At 40.2% G+C, this 18,560-nt stretch overlaps 1 protein-coding gene across 1 annotated transcript; it reads right to left on the reverse strand.

The window, feature by feature from the left end:
- Positions 1 to 9,676: 9,676 nt before the first annotated feature.
- PCOAH_00043010 (Uncharacterized protein) lies at positions 9,677 to 17,202 on the reverse strand (the record flags this gene model as incomplete). The annotated part of the gene is made up of 4 exons (XM_020061085.1): positions 9,677 to 9,961; positions 10,105 to 10,548; positions 10,707 to 11,387; positions 11,539 to 17,202. 4 exons carry the CDS (start codon positions 17,200 to 17,202, stop codon positions 9,677 to 9,679), a joined length of 7,074 nt encoding a protein of 2,357 aa, XP_019916692.1.
- Between the last annotated feature and the right edge of the window lie 1,358 nt (positions 17,203 to 18,560).

Consider the following 18,560-nt stretch of genomic DNA (forward strand, 5'->3'; position numbering starts at 1 on the left):
TTACACTTTCAGCACACACACCTACAATAAAAACAATAAAAAGCAGTATATATATATCTCACACAGAACACATTGATTGAATTTAACACATTCCGTATTCATACTGAAGAAGCAAGAATAAGCATATAATCTATATAAATACGTAAAGAAAGAAGAAAAAAAAAAAAGAAAAAAGAAGAAGCACAATGTTCTCCGCAAAATTCCTCTTATTCACTTTAATACTTTATTCCTCGTGGGCACAACATTCCAGCCACCACCATGTAAGATAAGAACTATTTAATTTTTTAAAATGTGCACATACATTTATTATTATGATTATGAATGAACATTTTTTCACTCCATTTTTGCACTAAAAATATAAAGATAGAAAAGAAAAATTTTTTTTTTTTTTGTTTCTTTTTGTTGAGTGAAGGGTGGCTTAGGAGGAAGGAGGAAGGGGGGTAAAGGGGGGAAGGGAAAACCTTCCCTTCCCCCCCCTTCCTTCCTTTAATTTTGTACAATAATACATATGCACTCTAAGGAAATTATAAGCACACTCCATCCTTCCACCCTTCCTTTTTCTTTTTTTTATTTTTTAGGTGCGTGCTTTAAGCACATCATCATATGGTGGAACAACAGGAAGCAGCCACTATGATTCGTCAGATTCAAGCAGTGCAAGTAGTGCAGGGTCATCGGTGACGAGCGAATCTAGTACAAAAACGCATGTACGAAGTCAATTCTATAGTGGAAGTAATGATGACCCCACTAAAGGCACCACCCTAAATGGACCATATGAAGGAAGGAATAAAGGAAATAAAAAAAATACCACCTTAAAGGACAAATGTCGAACAATTTGTAAAAATTTTTTTCATGATTGTCGTCGAGGAATGAAACATAGAACCTTACTACTACTTACATTGGGTGTTGCAGTTCTTTGCTTATGGCTTCTGTGCTATGCGAGCACAGGTATGGGTGTTACACGTTGTACGGATGCGATGGAAGGGTGGGCAAGGACGATTTGTAATTGGGTTGAAAAATATTCACCAGCCGTAGTAACGGTATATGCATTGCCCACAGTTATAGCACTCCTTATGATGGGTGCATTAGTAGCATTTTATTATTACCGAGCTCGAAAAAAATACATCCAACGTTCCAAATACAAAAGACACAAATTATAAATACAAATACAAACCATAATCAAAAATTACAAATTATAAGTTGTAATGCAACTTATAAATTATAAGTGTGGAAAAGTGGCAATTTTTCATTTTTTTTTTTAAACTTCTTTATAAAGCAAAAAAAGTTCTTACTCCATATAGTATGTCACTTTTAGACAGAATAAAAGTGGAGGTTACAGACACACTTTTTAAAGGGGGGGGGAGCACTTTCCATGCTAAGCACTCTCATACTAAATATTTATGCTAAGCACATTTCATGCTTAGCATGGAATGTGTAAATTTGTGAAAAGTGTAATTCATGGAAAGTGTGATTCATGTGAAAAATTGAAATTATACATTATAAAATAATTAAAATTTTTTATATTTGTTTCCTTCATTTGCATAACTACTGCGATAATTCGCCTATGGTTGCAAGTCAGTATAGTTACGCCTGGGAAGAAAAAAACATTTTATCTAGGGATGGTAACCAACATTCCTGCGTTGCTTCTGCTGTTGTCGCTGTCTATTCCTACTATTCGTCCCTCTGACCGAATGAGCAGTATATAAAGAAAAAGAATCGTCCGCTCCTGTTGTTGTTGACGAGTTTTTTGAACGAATTGTTGAGGAGTCCTTTATTGTGGATGTGTCCGCTGTTGTTGTATATAATGTGGAAACATCGTCCGTTAACGTATTAAAGTGCCGCCTGGACGCTCTTTTCTTCCCACTGTTCCCATGGTTGTTGTTGTTCTTCTTTTTTTTCTTCCTCTTCTGCTCCTGTTAGCGGTCCTGCCTCCTCCTCCTCCAAAGGAGAGGGTGTTGTTGTTGTTCCTCCTTATCCAAGAAGGTAGAAAATTGTACGGAACGAAGGGGTGGAAAGGAAAAGGGTTAAAAAGAAGGAAAGTAGGTCTCCAAGGAGGAGGAAGGAGGTCTAGGGGAAGGAAAAAGAAAGGTTTAAGGTGTAAGGAGAAGGAAGATTTAAGGGAATAAAGAAGGAAGTTTTAAGGGAATAAAGAAGGAAGTTTTAAGGGAATAAAGAAGGAAGTTTTAAGGGAATAAAGAAGGAAGTTTTAAGGGAATAAAGAAGGAAGTTTTAAGGGAATAAAGAAGGAAGTTTTAAGGGAATAAAGAAGGAAGTTTTAAGGGAATAAAGAAGGAAGTTTTAAGGGAATAAAGAAGGAAGTTTTAAGGGAATAAAGAAGGAAGTTTTAAGGGAAAAAAAGAAAAGGAGAAGGTTTAGGGTGAAAAAAAAAGAAAAAAGGTAGGTTTAGGGGGAGGAAAAAAGAAAAAAGGAAGGTTTAGATAAAAAAAAAAAGTTTTAAGGAATAAAAGGAGAAAAGGTGTAAAAAAAAGTAAGGTTTAAGGTGTAAAGAAGGAAGATAAAAAGACTGAAAAGAAGGAAGATAAAAAGACTGAAAAGAAGGAAGATAAGAAGGCGGAAAAGAAGGAAGATAAGGAGGCGGAAAAGAAGGAAGAAAAGAAGGAAAGAAGAAAAAAAAGGAGGAAGGAAGGAAAAAAACGAGGGAGGAAAGAAAAAAAAAGGAAAAATAAATTAGTATTAGAGGAAAAAAAAAAAAGGAAGTGGAGCCAAAAAAGAAGGTAAAAAACAAAACCAAGAAGAAAAGAACAAAGGAACCTAATTCCTTTCCTTCTTCCTTCTTTCTTCTTTAGAAAGAATGTAGTGCATAAAGGAAAATGCAAAAAAAAGAGGGAGTACATAGGTAGAATGTATACGAAAAGGAAGGAGGCAATGGTTGTGTTTTTTTTCTCTTTTTCTTTTTTTCTTCGGGAAGTGCAATGCATAAAGGAAGGAAAAGGGAAAATTGTTTTCTTTTTCAAAGGAAAAGAAGGAAATAAAAAAAAAAAAAAAAAAAAGGAAAATACCTTTTCCGCAAAAAGAAAAAAAAAAATGAAAAAAGAAAAAAAAAATTAATATTAGAAGAAAAGAACAAGGAAAAAAAAAAGAATAGAGTATTACAGGGCAAAAGAAAAGGGAGGAAGATAGGAAAAGGCGCATGCGCAGAATTTTTCTTTTTTTTTTTGTTCACAGATATAAAAACAAAGTAAGGAAGAAGGAATAACTGTGGACAGGGAAGAAAGAATGTTAAAAGGAAGAACAAGAAAAATCTTCCCTTGACGAGTTCATGCAGTTCTTATTAATATATAATATTTTAATATAACAATGAATCATATAATAATGAAGAGAGGACCACCATGGAGTATAAGTACTTTGCAGAATTCCTGGTGGAGTGGTTGAAAGTGAAAGGCTACAGTTCCATAGGGGAATATGTAATATTCTTTCACTCTAAAGGAACAATTATTGCTATATGTAAATGGTATTTTTTATTAAATTATATAAAAGAATAAGTGTGAGTAGGTTGCGTGTACATAGGAGTATGTTGTCTGTTTTTGTTTTTTTGTAGCATAAAATATGGGACGATATTAGAGAAATATTCGATGGGATTATGTATCAGGCTTGGTTAGGTCCTCCGGAAATTAATCAACTATGTAGTGGAGATGTAGACGGCAAAACAGGTAATTTCACTACCGAAGACAAGGAGTTGTGCAAAGCCATGGTAAGAGTGTTGTTGTACATTAATGGAATAAGAATAGCAGAGTATCATAAGATAGAAGGAATAAAAAGTAAGGAAGGGCACGAGAAGATTGACTCCTATTTTAGATGTATAGTTGGTCGAATAATTATGATAAAATGGTTGGGGGGTCACTGCAGGAGGAAAAAAGTTGCAGGAACTGTGTTAGAAGCAACAAAGGCTTTCGGAGCTTTCAGTAATATAGAGGAAGTCCATAGGAAATGTGAAGGATTAAATTTTAAGAATATGAGTATTGGAGGAAAATTTCTTTGGCAGCAAATAGAAAAATGGGCACAGGAAAAGAAACAAGATAAAAAAAGTACTTATGTGAGAAATGGTATAGTTAATCTGGAGACCAGGAAAAATAAGGGGACGAAATGTACCAAACCGGGGAGGGGGCAAAAGGCAGAACCTTCCCATACAACCGAGGATGAGGAAAATTTGAAGAAAGTATTTGGCGTTAGTAAAGATGAGTTAGACCAATTAGTTAAGGATACAGATAAGTGGGATAACAAGGATTTGGAGGAAGTTTTAACAGTAATAAAGGAAAATGAAAAGAGAGGGGAGGATTTCTTAGCAAAGCAGGCGTGGGACTCCTTGGGGAAATTGTATCAAAGGAAAATGCAAGGGAAGCAGAGTATATCTCAGAGTGGGAGTCCGACCATTCATAGCAGGAGTGACCCAAGTGCAGGGGATGATGTTGCACTATTACCACCTCAGCTCCAATCCCAAACACCAGGACCTGTAACCCATTCTAACAATCAAGTTACTGCTATACCAGCACCTGATTCATGCCCCACTAAACCAAGTAAAGAAATAGAACAGAAAAGAACAAAACTAAGAGAAGCATGGTATGCAAAGAAGAAAGAGTGGACGTCGAATGGACAATTAGACCAGGTAAGGAAGGCAAATTTCGTCTGCAGTGTTATTATTATTTTTTAAAGAAAAAAGAAGAAAACGTGTAAAGAAGGAAGGTTTAAGGAAGAAAAAAAGTAGAAAGAAGTTGTAAGGAAGAAAGGTTTAAGGGAGTAAAAAAGGAAGATTTAAAAAGAAAAAGAACAAAAGGAAAGAAAAGGGAGAAAAAAAAAAGAATAAGGCCGAACACATATGATTATATATTCAAAGGAGAAGAAAAAAGAATTACGTCCAAGCATGCACCAATATATACTAATAATATAATTTTTAAAATAAAAACGTTAAAACAAAAAAAGAGAAGAATCAATTAAAATAGAGGAATAGAAAAAAAAAAAAAAAAAAAAGCGTGGGGATGATTTAGGGTTTCAGGGCTCAGGATGTAGGAACATAGGTGTATGGTTAGGGGTGTTAGAATGAGGGGGGGTTAGGAGGAAGGGTTTAGGCTTCAGGGTTCAGGTTTTTGGGTTGAGTGTTTAATGTTCAGGGTTCAGGGTTCAGGATTTAGGGTTTAGGGTAGTAAGTAACAGGTTCCATGTTCATATTCAGGCTTTTGATTTGAGGGTTCAGGGTTTTTCCTTTAAGAGTGAGGATCAGGTTGTGAGAGTAGGATGAAGGATATAGGATGTGCGTTTTTGGTTTTAGGGTTCAGGATTTAAGGTATAGGAAGTCGGATTTCGGGTTTAGGTTTTGGGGTAAGGGTATAAGTAGTTGGATTTCTGGTTTAGAGTTAGGATTTCAGGATGTATGAATGGGGATGGGGGTTTAGGAGGGGGATGAGGGTTTAGGAATGCGGATCAGAGTTTAGGATTTTGGTTTCATGTTGTAGGAGTAGGTTTTCGGCTTTAGAGTTGAGGATTAAAAATATAGGAATTCGGATTTCTGGTTTAGGATTTATGGTTTAGGATTTTAGGCTTCAGGGTGTTAGAATCGGATTTCGGGTTTAGGATTCAGTGTGTAAAGGTATAGTGAATGTGGATTTTGTGTTTAGGAAGAGCGATATGGCCTTGTGTTTAAAAGAGTAAAGGGTTTTTGAAAGGGATAAAGTCGTAGCGGTCAGGAGGTTACCTCCTATTAATTAAAAGAGGCACTTGTACCTTTGGGGAAAAGAACCCCTCGAATTTCGTCTCGCGCAAGACAGGCCAACCGGAACAAGGGAGGGAAGGAAACCGGAAGCTGGGTGAACCGGACAAGGGGCAACCGAACAGGGGGCAATTGAACAGGGGAAAACCGGACAAGGGGTCCAACCGAACAAGGGGGAAATGGACAAGGGGGGGAAGGAAACCGGACAAGGGGGGTGAACCGGTAAAGGGGGACAATCGGACAAGGGAGACAAGCTGAGCAGGGGGACAACCGGACAGGGGGGATGAACCAGACAACGGGAGAAGGAAACCGGACAAGGGGGAACTAGATAAGGGGAAAGTAGACAAGGGGGAACTGGACATGGGGGAACTGGATAAGGGGGAACTGGACGAGGGGGAGCTGGATAGGGTGCATCCAAAAAAAAAAAGAAAGAAAAAGAAGAGAAGGAAGGAGGAAAAGAAGAAAATGAAAAAAAAAGAAAAAAAGAAAAGAATCAATTAAGGGAATATGTAAGAAGAATGAAAAGGAAGAAGGAATTACGAATATTTGAAGATGGATAAATCTATGGGACTGCTCTCTTTTTCCTCTCAGGAAGGAATGAATAGGGAACTGGAGAAAATGTTCAAGGAACTGGGAGATTATATGGGAATGAATCCAGAACCGCAGGACATAAAAAGAATTTGTGGTGCGGTAACTATATTACCCAAACAAGATAAGAATCAGCCGAAGGCCATATGCAAATCTATAGTAAAAGTTCTTTATTGGACGGAAGGATTGAATATGAACGGGAAAGACAGGAAGAGGGAAGTTCAGAAAGAAGAAAATGGGGAGTCATACTTGAGATGTATAATAGGGAACACAGTTATATTAAGAATATTAGAGGATAAGTGTGGTATGCAGTCAGTTATGAGTGTTATCGCTAATACTATGGAAAAAATAGGACATCATATTAAGAGGGAGAATATTGATAGTATATGTGATTGGGTCAAGGTGACTGACATAGAAGATGGACAAAGATTAATAGGAAGTGAAATACAAGCATGGTTAAGGGATGCAATAAAGAAGCAGGGTGGTGTTAGGGGAGTTGAGCAAGTAATGGCCTGGATGAAGTGTAAACCAGAAGAGAAGAAACAGGAAGAACAGGAACAGCAGGGAAATTGCCCTAATGGAAGAATTGTAGACCTATTGAAAGCAGGAAGATCAAAGGAATTAAGGAAATTAGTGGACACGAAGAATAAGGATGAAGAGGAAAAAACAGCTGACAAGGAAACACAGTCAAAGGATTCTAATAAAGGAGAAGCAGGTAATAGTCTAGAATCTTCCTTTGATCCAGATTCTAAACCTGAACTTTCTACGGAGTATAAACCTCATGGAACTGATGAACCCACAGAAGATGATGACACCACTTTTGCAGGTACCCCTGTTACATCTGTCAAGGTTGAAGTAACAGAGGTTTCTTCCCCTACTAGGAGTGACCCGGGACCCCCGGACACCATCATTGCAGATATAAATCCAGGGGGACGAAATGTTGACCATAACAATGTTCACCATAGTACACACAAGGGTACATCTACAACATTTTGGGTCCAATAATTATTGACCACACTGAAACCTGAATCTTACCCTTTCCTTACTTTTCAGGTTCAGGTGTCCAAGATAGTATTCAAGGTAGTGGTGGTGGAAGAAATGGTAGTGCCGTTGGTGGAGGAGGTGGTTCCGGCGGTAACCAGAACACTGGTAGTCCAAGACCAGGTTCCACTGGAACGTGGAACCCAGGTTCTTCCGGTCCAGGATCCACAGCTACGCATAATACCTCAGGACATACAACAGGTAAGAATCTTTAGGAATAAGAAGAAAGAAGTAAGAATGAGCACCTTAGGGTAATGAACACTTTAAGGGAAAGTGAACACTTTAGGGGAAGGAATATTACCTTCCTGAAGAAGGGGAGGAAAGGAACACCCTTCCTAAGGTCCAAGAACTCTTAATTATACTGAGTGTACTTTATTCCTTTTACTTACTTTTCAGGTGCAGGTGGCAGCCCACCAGCAGGACAGGTACCAGGAAGGGGTCCAGGTCCAGGACAACAACCTCCCCCTCCATCACCACCTCTACCTTCTAGACCAGCAAAACCATCATCATCACCTGAAGGTGCCCCAGTTACCCCCCTTCCTGCTCCTTCCGCACTTGTTAACAACATGGACAACCCCTTCCTTCCATACCTCCCTCTTGCTCCTGTGGTGTTTGGTATTTCTGTTATGAGTTATCTCCTATGGAAGGTAAAAAAAAAAAAAAAAAAAATGAAAAAAGAGAATTTAAAGAAAAAAAAAAGAAAGAGAGAAAAAATAAAATAAAATAAAATAAAATAAAATAAAATAAAATAAAATAAAATAAAATAAAATAAAATAAAATAAAATAAAATAAAGATGAATAAATCAGTGGGTAAGGGTGTGGCATTTCACACTTAGGGTTCGTGCGGGATTTCGCATTTTAGGGGTGTATGTGTGGATTTCGCATTTTAGGGGTGTATGTGTGGATTTCGCATTTTAGGGGTGTATGTGTAGGTTTTCGCATTTTAGGGAATGTGTGTGTAGGATTTCACACTTAAGGTTTGAAGGAGTAATTACTGTTGCATGAACAACATTTCGCCCTTCTTAAAAAAATCATTTTCTCCCTTTTTTTTTTTTTAGTACTTTGTCCTCGGTAAGGGAAGAAAACGTTACAAAAGAGCTCATCAAGTACGTGGTCGTCCAGCTTGGGAAGAACAACCTCGTGATCATGTGGACGACCGGGCAGATGGTCCACATGAATATACCTTAGTAAAAAAACGCAGACAACCAAGATCTGCTCCAATGGGAAGAACGAAGAGACCAAAAAAACAGGGCGTTGGTCGTCACCGTGCTGATCGCCCTGTTGGTCGTTGTGGTGTACGACGCCGCACGATTATTGATATTCATTTAGAAGTCTTAGACGAATGTCAAAAAGTAGACCTGCATTTGACGAAGGAAGACTTCCTTAAAATAATTGTAGAAGAATTTATGGGACCCCAATTTATAAAACAACAAAATGTTCCTAAGGAACAGGTTCCAAGTTCAGATTCCGGGTTTAGGGAGGAAGACTTTCTTCCTAAGCAAGAGGTTCCTGAAGAACAGATTCCAATTTCAGATTGCGGGTTTAGGGGAGGAAGACCTTGTTCTTCAGGAAGATTTTCTTAAGGAGCAGGTTCCAAGATCAGATTCCGGGTTTAGAGAGGAAGACTTTATTCTCCTTTTTTTTTTTTTGTTTTGTATTAAATTGTTAACTTTGCTGTGTAGTCAATATAAGTCAGAAAAAATTTTTTTTTTACTTTATTTCAACTTGTTGGGAAATTTTTTACTGAGGACACTAAATGTTCATTTATTTTTTGGTTATAGTTTTTTATCTTTATAATTTTTTTTACTTCAACATAATAATTTTTTCCCTTTTTTCTTTATACACAACAAACCGGTTAACAGTTATAATAAAATTAAAAGGGCGGGACAGAACACTTGCGCAGATCTACGCGATGCTGAGCAGGTAATGTCAAAATTGGGGGTCATAATTTCTAATCGCTGCACAAGCACGCAGCTTAACAAAAAAGGGGGCATTCGAAAATTGCAAAAAAGTGACAAACGCAAAGTGAAGTGATCGTACATATGTGTATTCCACATATACATATTTATATGCACATGCGCGTGTGCGGTGTGCCCTCCATGGGCCAAATAAATTGCACAAAATGAACACTGCGGAATGTGCTGTGTCTCTACGCTGGGCCAAGAAAATGAGTCTTTTCACCCATCAGCCGGATCATAGCAATTGTGGACATGGTAACCCAATGCCACGCTCCCCAAGTAACCGCAATCCCTATGGGGTGTTCGCGTCGCGTACACACATGCGCTCGGCATGGCAAAAGGCAAGCAACCACACATTGATAACAAAAGGTTACTTAACAAACACAGTCCACAAGTTCTGCAAAAAGGTGGATAAGTAATTGTTCTTAACATGAACTCCAGTCAATTCAATGGATTTCGATTTTGAGTAAATAAGCAAATAGAAGAAATGCATGTGGGGCAGATTGTCTTTTTCGATTTTTATTTTCATGCTGTTGGTTAGTTTTACGATTAGTCTGTTCTTTTCACATTCGATGTACTTTCCTCTGATTAATTCGGCTATGCTCCTTTTTGTGTGCTCAAACTCGTTCGAGTACAACCTCGGGGGGTGAAAGTGCTGCGAGGGGGAGGGGCGAATAGAAGTGCCAAATGGGAGCGTCTAAAGGGAGGACGCATGTGCAATATAACCGAACAAAAGCACATGAACAGGTGACATCTAGACACACTCATCTCTCTCCCCAAGTGGGTGTCCTCACTTACCGGGTGATCGTACGATCGGAAGTTATAAATGTCGTACTTCTCATCATAATTCATAAATTCCACATCTTTAAAAAATATAAAAACATCAACGTTTTTGTTGTCCACGTCTTCCTTGGAAGGACTCTCCTTGTTCTTCCTTTCTACCTTGTACAAGTAATTGTACAAATGGTTCCTGTTATTGCTAGAAACATATTTGTTTTCCTCTTGGCCCTTTTTATGTCCTCCCTTCTGGACACCGCCAGGATCTACATCCTCAACGTGAATCATCCTCTTAAGCATTTCTCTCTCCTTGCACTCGAAGTCTTTCCTGTATGTCGATATTAAGGAGTCCGGAGAAATCAGCGAAATGTTTACGCAGCATAGATTTCCGTTGGACGTTAGGAGGAAAACTTGGTAAAACAGATTGTTCTTCTTTCCTTCAGGGCAGGCGTAGCCGGTAACTTCCTGAAGGGGTGACGTGGAGGAGTGTGCAAAGGTAAAAGTTGGGAAATTTTGAAAAACGTGGGGGAAATAACGAGGCGTTCACGGATGGGTCGATGCAGATGCCTCCCACGTGCGGGTACAAAATTCGCCCCCCGATATTGTGTTCATCCCCATTTTACCTTCATTTCGACGTCCGTGTAGTGCACTATGACCCCCGAGAGGGTGTAGAAATTGCCCTGAATTAAATCGTAGTAGAAACCTTTTCCGCTTGCATTTATCTTGGCGTAGTTTCTCAAAAGGGTTATGTGGATCCTCGATAAAACGGGGATTTTAAAAACGTTCGTATAGATAAACGATGGGTAGCAAACATGCTGCTCCTTTCTGTTATGTTTGATTTGACTTTTCCTTCCAGCTTGGTTCCCTTGTTCGCTATTTTGCAAGGTCACCATGTCGTTAAGCTCTTCAAACAATTTGCTCCTATACTTATCATCCAAATTGATGTACGTCGCATGGGTGCCTTGAAGGACTATGGGGGTGTACTTTTTACCTCTCCTCAAGAACCCGCTGAATGGGTTCTGCATGTAGCCATCCAGGTAGTCATCTGGGTAGCTTCCTTCGCTAGCTCCATTTCTGCTCTCCATCTCTTCCTTAAAAAAGTGAGATTCAAAGGAGTTATAACTGATTGCCTTCGTCATATGGTTAGCTTTGTTGTCCCCCTGGAGTGTGTCGTAAATAAAACCCTGTATGTCTTCACCCAGCACCTGACTGAATTTGTTGTTCCTTTCTGACTTTTGCACGTGCACGTTGAACAGCTGGATTCGGTTCCCCCGCTGCAGGTTTTCGTACGTCTCCATGTTCATCTGGGGGGAAAAAAAGAAAACATATACGTGTAAGTGTAAGTGTAATTGTAAGTGTGCAAAGTGGAGGTGAATGTGTCCCCCACCTTCGGGTCTTTGCGTCTTCGCATATTCACATCTGGGCACGCACTATCGTTTCCGCTCTGAGACTCACCCGGAAGAGCTTCACTCGACACAGAGAGTTAATGATGTGCTCGATCTTGTCATCCAGAGATGCCGCCCCCCTTATCCGTTCGCAGGCCGCCAAGTCTATGGCATGCACGGTGCAAAAGGAAGTGGCCTCGAGGAACATATTCAAGTCGTCCCTCACTTTTGTATACCGATCATCCTCCTGAAAGTTCTCCTCCTGCATGAGCTCGCTCATTTCGTGTTTCAAATTGTAGATAATCTTCTCATACACATTGCTATGTAGCAGGTAGTACTTCCCCTTTACGGAATCATAGAACCCATAGGAAAAATCACTCTTGCTGATAATTATGACATCTACAAAGAAGCAGGAGTTTCCCCAGTGCTCAATATGTTTAATTCTTTTGGCCTTATATTTTGTCACCCCTACTCTGAGATTATTCTGTCGATCTATTTCGATCAAATCGTTACTGGAAAGGGAAAATAACATGACGGACTTATGGCAGAACTCACTCTGAGTTTGATTCTCTGTCTGCTTGTCCAAATCTAGGGCATTAATTCTTAACACATTTCCTTGCTTTATTATATTTGTCCTGAGTAAATTTTTTAAATAAGAATCTTTCGCGGTACAATGTATGTACTCAAAGTTGTCACTCAAAATGAAAACACATTTATTGCCTTTGCTTTTTATAATTTTTTCTACTCGCAGATTTACGGGGACTTTGTATGACACCGTGTTATCCTGCATCTTCTGTAGGATGGACTTTTTGTTTTTTCTTTCCTCTACATATCGTTTTAGCAATTTGAACATGAACTCGATTGGGGAGGGCGGCTCCACCTCGTCGATAATTCGAATGGTAAACATTGACTGGGTGGACCTTATCACTCTTTGTCCAAATTTACACGTGTAGAATGGATACTCGGGGGGATGGAACCTCTTCGCCTCATCCTTGTGTGCCCCCTCCCGCAGTAAATTGTACCTTTTTTGGAGCTCCTTCGTGTACTTACGCACCAGCGCCATGGTTACCAATTTGTACTTCCTTAAAAACCAGGCAAAATCGTACGAATGGAAAATGTTAAGCTGCTTCGTGGTCAGCACGAACAGCTCGTACAAGACAGTCACGTCAGCAGTGTAGTACTCATTCAGTTCTTCATTTTTTAGAAAATACAAGTAATCATTGGCGGACCATTTAAATGTGTACCCCCGTTTATTTTCATTCACGTATATGAGGGTGTTTGTCAATTTTCTGTTTCCTCTTAACTTTTTCCTCTTCGCCAAAAGGGTGTACATGTCTTTTACCACCTTCAAGTGGTCTCTCAAGTTGATGTTTAAATCGAGTTGTTTGTTTTTTTTACCAATGGAAGTGGTATTCATCTTATTCGTGTGATTAGTTCCTCCCCTTTCGTGAGCCCACTGCACCCCGTTCGCTTCTTCGCTTAACTTACGCTTCCTCGGGTTAACAAAATTATTTTTGCTCTTCACATCACTCCTCAACATTTGTCTTCCCACTCTCTTCTTTGAAGCGTTTCTACCCTCTGCAGAGGTACCCTTATGTTCTACACTGTGCAACAGATTCACCTCCATGTTTATAATTTCGTTGTAACCCACCGATTCGTATAGTTCGCCTTCTTTTACGCTTACCCCTTCGTGAAGGGTGCCTCCTGGCGGAATGACCTTTTGTGTGCACTCCACTTGGATGCCCTCCGACTGGGGGTCCCCGCACTCAGATAGTTTCTCACTTTCTTGGTTCTTCTTAACCGCCTCTTCCGCTTCCTTCACCCCTTTGTCTTCTTCCCTCCCCGATGGGTGTGCTAACGTGGGGGGGGCATATTCCAACGGATGCTCATTTCTGTGTGTAATTTTGTCCCCATTTGGTATAATGAGATCTGTGTGCTCTTTTCTTTTTTTCAAGTTGTCTAGATAGGCGCCGCCGTCCTTTGGGGGCTCGTCATCCCCGAATAGTGTCTCCCGCATCCGGTTCAGCACGTCCTTATTAATGTTCACTTCCTTCCCGGAGGCGTAGGCGAAAGAGCTGAGCTGTTTCTCCCTCGCTCCCCCAACGCCATTGTTACCTCTGTTACTGCTACTATTATTAGCCTTTTCGCTGACGATGCTGTCATCCCCGAATAGCGTCTCCCGCATCCGGTTCAGAACGTCCTTGTTAATGTTCACTTCCTTCCCAGAGGCGTACGTGAACGATTTGTGTTCCTTGCCACTACTTGGGGGGGCTCTTTCACGGGACAAATGCACGCTCCTAAATGGGTTATTATAACTGCTACTAGGCCTGACTTCGGTGCTTCCCTCGGTTGGTATTGCCTCCCTGGTAATGCCCCTTTCTCCCTCATCGTCATCGTCGAACAGTTTTTTCCTCATTTCGTTTAGGACGTCTTTATTTATGTTCACTTCCTTCCCAGAAGCATACGTGAATGAAGAGTAACTTTTGGGTCTCTCGCTCACGGAGCTGTTATTTCCCTGAGGGGGATCTTCCAACGGATCGGGGGGTTCACTTTGCTTAACCTTCTTCCTCGCATTGTAGCTGGGTGTAAATTGGTTTCCCTGGCTTTGTCGCAGTTGGTCGCTTTGCTCACTTTGCCCACCTTCATGACGGTCTGCCTTTTCCAAGCACTTCCTCTCAGCGTTGCCGACCACTTGCTCTCCCCAACCTTCACGTTGCTGTTGCCGCTCCCGCATCCGCTGGAACCTCTCCTCCCCACTGCAGATATCCAAAAACTCATCAACCTGCGCACTTTTCGCGCTAACAATTTTGTCGTATATGTCTAAAAATTCATCCTCCTGGGGACCAGCTCCATTGCTTTGTGATTTCTCACGAATGTGCACAAATTCATCTTCGACGTGCAAGATTGAATTTTCCTCCTGGTGACTGATGTCCAGAAATTCATCATTCATGTTGTTAGTTTCCTTCCTCCCTGTGCCATTAATGGTATCATAAATTTCCACAAATTCGTCCTGAGTTGTTTCCTCATTTGGAATGGTGTAATTGTTTCTGTCATAAATTTCGAGGAAGTCATATAATTCGCGTTCTCTCTGTTCACTTCCAACTTGGCTCTGATCACAAAAGTGTAAAAATTCATTCAAGTCATTTCGCTGCCCCTGTCCTGAGATCGTAGTGGCGGTGGTAAACATCCTACTTCCATATGGCCCAAAGTTAATGCTTTTGCACGAAAAATTATCGTGCTTGTTATCCTCCAAGGAATATTGCGCCACATTAAACGTCAATATGTTGTTATTGTGACCATTTAATTTTTCCGAATGATTGTAATTTCCATGACTAAAATTATTTTTTAAAAATTCATTTTTTCGCAAAAGCGTGGTGGGGTTATATTTCATATGTTCCTTTGTCTCGATTTCCATATCAATACTTTTTCGAAATAGAAAATTTGTTCCCCTCACAGAATTGTCATGAACTAATTGTGCAATATTATCTTTACTTAAATGACCGTCTTTTTTGAGATCTCCAAAGATTGCATTTATTTGTTTATTGATGTAGGCATCCGTGAAAACGCGATTTGATGGTGACACTTGGTCGTATGTCGTTTCTTTTTTTAGCATGTCAATTTTTGCGTTGTTTTTTTTTTCCTCATAAATATATTTTTTTTTATTTTCAACGTATGTATCTTCCTCGTGTGTGTAATTGTTCTTATTGTACGTCTTGTCATTCTTGCAAAATGGACTTTTTGACCAGTGGTCATTGTGCAAGTCTTTTCCGTAGCAGCTATGTGGACTTTGCTGATTTGCACTTTGGTTAAAAAAGTTATCAAAATTATGACTGTTCAGGTAAAAATTGTCTTCCTTCCATCCCTTTTGCTCGACGTGAAAATATTCCTCGCCCCTTCCAGGTAACACTTTTTTGCAATTATTTTCAATTCCATCGTTTGTGCGATGTCCCTTTGGGTACTCCTCGCTGTGTATGCTGCGGGTTTTGCTTTCCATGTAGTTGTTCCCGATGTTTCCACTTCCTTTCGGGTTATTCGTGGGACAGTCACCTCCTGACTCCTTTGTGCAACTTTTGTGAAAGCTATCGCCTGACTTGATCAAGCCATTTGTGTAGAAACTTTCGCCTGACCCGTTCAGGCAATTTTGACTATCATCAAATTTGCACACACGGTCATAACTTAATTTATCATCTTCAAAGATGTCGAACGGCCAATTGTACATTAAATTATCGTCAACCCCCTCTGTGGTGGTGCTCTTCTCCGTTATTTTGATGCCCTGCGTAGGCCCATTCTCCGCTTTTCTTCCACCATTTAGCTTATAAGACCCATTTTCGCTACATGGCCAATTTTTTTTTTTTTTTTCTTCCCCAGGAATATGGTCATGGTGAGTTCCGGACAAGTTGACCTTTTTTATTAGCTGTTCATCAAAGTACGGCATTTTTCCCCCTCCATTTGTATCTCTGTGCATGCTATTTTTTTGAAATTCCCCTTTTTCTATTTTTTCCCATGTGTCATTTCCTTCGGGGTGATTACCAGTTGGGCAACTTACCACCTCGCACCACTTCCGTGGGGAAAATATTTCCCCCTGCTCGTGTGCTCTCCTGTGATTATCCCAGTTGTCCCTCCTTGTGAAGTTGCACTTTGTGGCAGCACTATTTGCCGAGTCTCCCTGTGTAGATTTCCTTTTCCCGAAGGAGCTGGACCTCTTCCCGGTGTCCGAAAAATTATATGCACAGTCAACCCCCCCTATGTTGGAATGCTCTCCCAAACCATCCGCTTCGCAACGGAAGTTTTCACAACTAACATACTCTCCTCCCATGAAAGCGTCGATGGCGCTGTTATAACTTAACTTTCTCTTCCCATTTTGCAATTCCGGAACTACACAGTCACTTCTGTCTTGGCAATAGTTCCCAGGAGGAATGTTAACAATTTGTGTATTCTTCCCCCCCTCGTGTGGTCCATCCCCATGTAGACTTTGCAATTTTACTTCACTTGTGCCTTTCTTTTTCAAAACGGCAATTCTGCTGCCATCGTGGTTGTTGCTAAACTGATGGTGTTTTCCCGTCAGCTTTGAGCTCTTCCCGTTCGAGTCATCGTAAAAATTGTGCTGATTAGTGGAGTACTCTTTTTCCAAGTACTGCTTGTTGTGATTATTCCTTGGGGGGCTAAATTCTTCTGACATTCTTATGTTAGTTGGAGCATTTTGCTGAGAAGAGGCGAATTCGTGTCTACTGCTTGGGTTGGCATGGCCGCACATGCTGGTGTCATTCCGTGGGGTGCAGTTGTTACTGCAGTTAATACCACTTATGTTGCAACTGGACGTGGTAAAATACCTCTGAGCCGCATCACTAATGCAACCCGTTCCGCCCCAGTCGTAAACATTTGCACCACCACTGTCGAACCAACTCTCCCACACAAGCAACCCAATGTCTCTGTATAACTCGTTCCGATTGTTAAAGTGGAAGCTGTTCTTCACTTTTCCGATGTCTTGCACATCTCTTACCTCATTCTGAAATATGCCCAAGTTTATTACCTTATTGTTAGACGCATTTATAACCCTATCTATGCTACATAAATTGTCACCAGCGTTGTAAAAAATGTTTATGTTATTGTGGATGTGCACACAGACATGGTTATTCTTTCCATGTCCAGCACCATAATTTTCGTATGCACTCCACTCATCTTTTACGTTATTGTCTTTCCGCGGCACACTTCCATTAAATTTGGTGCTGTTCATTTTGGCGAATTTGTGGCCATTTTTTTTAAAAGGTGGAAAAAAAAAAAATTAAAAAAAAAAAAAATCGCACTGTTAATCGCGGTTACGTACTGCTAGCAACAATTGAGAGAGTAGCAGTAATGCCAATCCGAAAATTGACAATAAAGTGAATCCCTCTTCTCCTCAATTTCTCGTGCCGACCAAAGTTTACAATTTTCCCCAAAAAGGTTTACACACCACAGGACGAGTGGTGAATATGCACACTTCACTTGTCTTTGTTTTTCAGTGATGTCATTTAAGTTGCAAAAAAAAAGTTTTCACCTCTCACCAACTTGTTCAGTACTATTAATTTCGACAAAGCGCTTCGCATTTCCTTCCCCTCTGCCATGGTATGATAAAACGTACTTGTTTCCATTTAAAATGTTCTGTTCATTTGCAGTTGTACACAAAATTGGACTTGTCCCTCCACCTCCCCGGGTGAATATGCTAACGGGGGGAAAGAAAATAATGGGGAACATGAAAAATTGGAGAAGAAGAAAAAATCGAACCTGCTGCAATGTTCGGGTAAGTATTCCCCTTTCCCATCAAAATGAACTGGGCGAAAATGTTTCGCCCATTTGAGAATACCCCGTCATTGTCAAACAGCCAACCCAGTGTGTGTTCACCTTTGAGAAACAAAAAAAAAAAAAAAAAAGCGAAGGAACAGATTAAAAAAGGTGCTGAAGAATTTTGTGTGCGTGTGTACTTTCCACGGAAGGGCAATTTTCTCATGCTCTGCCGTTCTGTCGTTCTGCTGCTCTGCATCCCTTCTTCTTCCCCTCGCGCATAACTCTCCAAACGTGAAAAGGAGAAAATAAATCATTAACACGCTTTACGCGAATGGTAGCATACCCGTTGATGGCATATATCCTGTACCGTCAAGCTTTCGGCCCCAATTTTGATTTTCCTTTTGCGAGAAAAAGAGATGAACATGTGATGTGTGTGTATAAAATGCATATGTGCGTGACAGTTTATTAAGGGAATTTTCCGCACAAAAAAAGACACACACTGGGGAGGAATTTTCATCAGGAGGTTCAAAATATACCTCCTTATAACATTCTCACATGAACGTTAGAAAAGTTCTAATTTTTTTTTTTTTCTCCCCTCTTGGAGCGTACATTTCGTGGTAGACATGAAGCGCGAATAGGTACAAGCATAACAAAGGTGAATATATTGGAATTGTTCACATGCGGGCATTTTTTTTAAAAAGGAAAAATCCCACCTGGTCATTCATTACTTCTCTTCCCTTCTGCACAAAAAAATGAGTAGCACGCACGGTGATGCTTACACTTCTGGACGAAGATTCCCACGTTTTTGCCCTTAACCTATGAAGCGTTTGT

The sequence above is a fragment of the Plasmodium coatneyi genome, chromosome 12 (assembly GCF_001680005.1).
Source record: "Plasmodium coatneyi strain Hackeri chromosome 12, complete sequence".
In the NCBI taxonomy this organism is placed as follows: domain Eukaryota; phylum Apicomplexa; class Aconoidasida; order Haemosporida; family Plasmodiidae; genus Plasmodium; species Plasmodium coatneyi.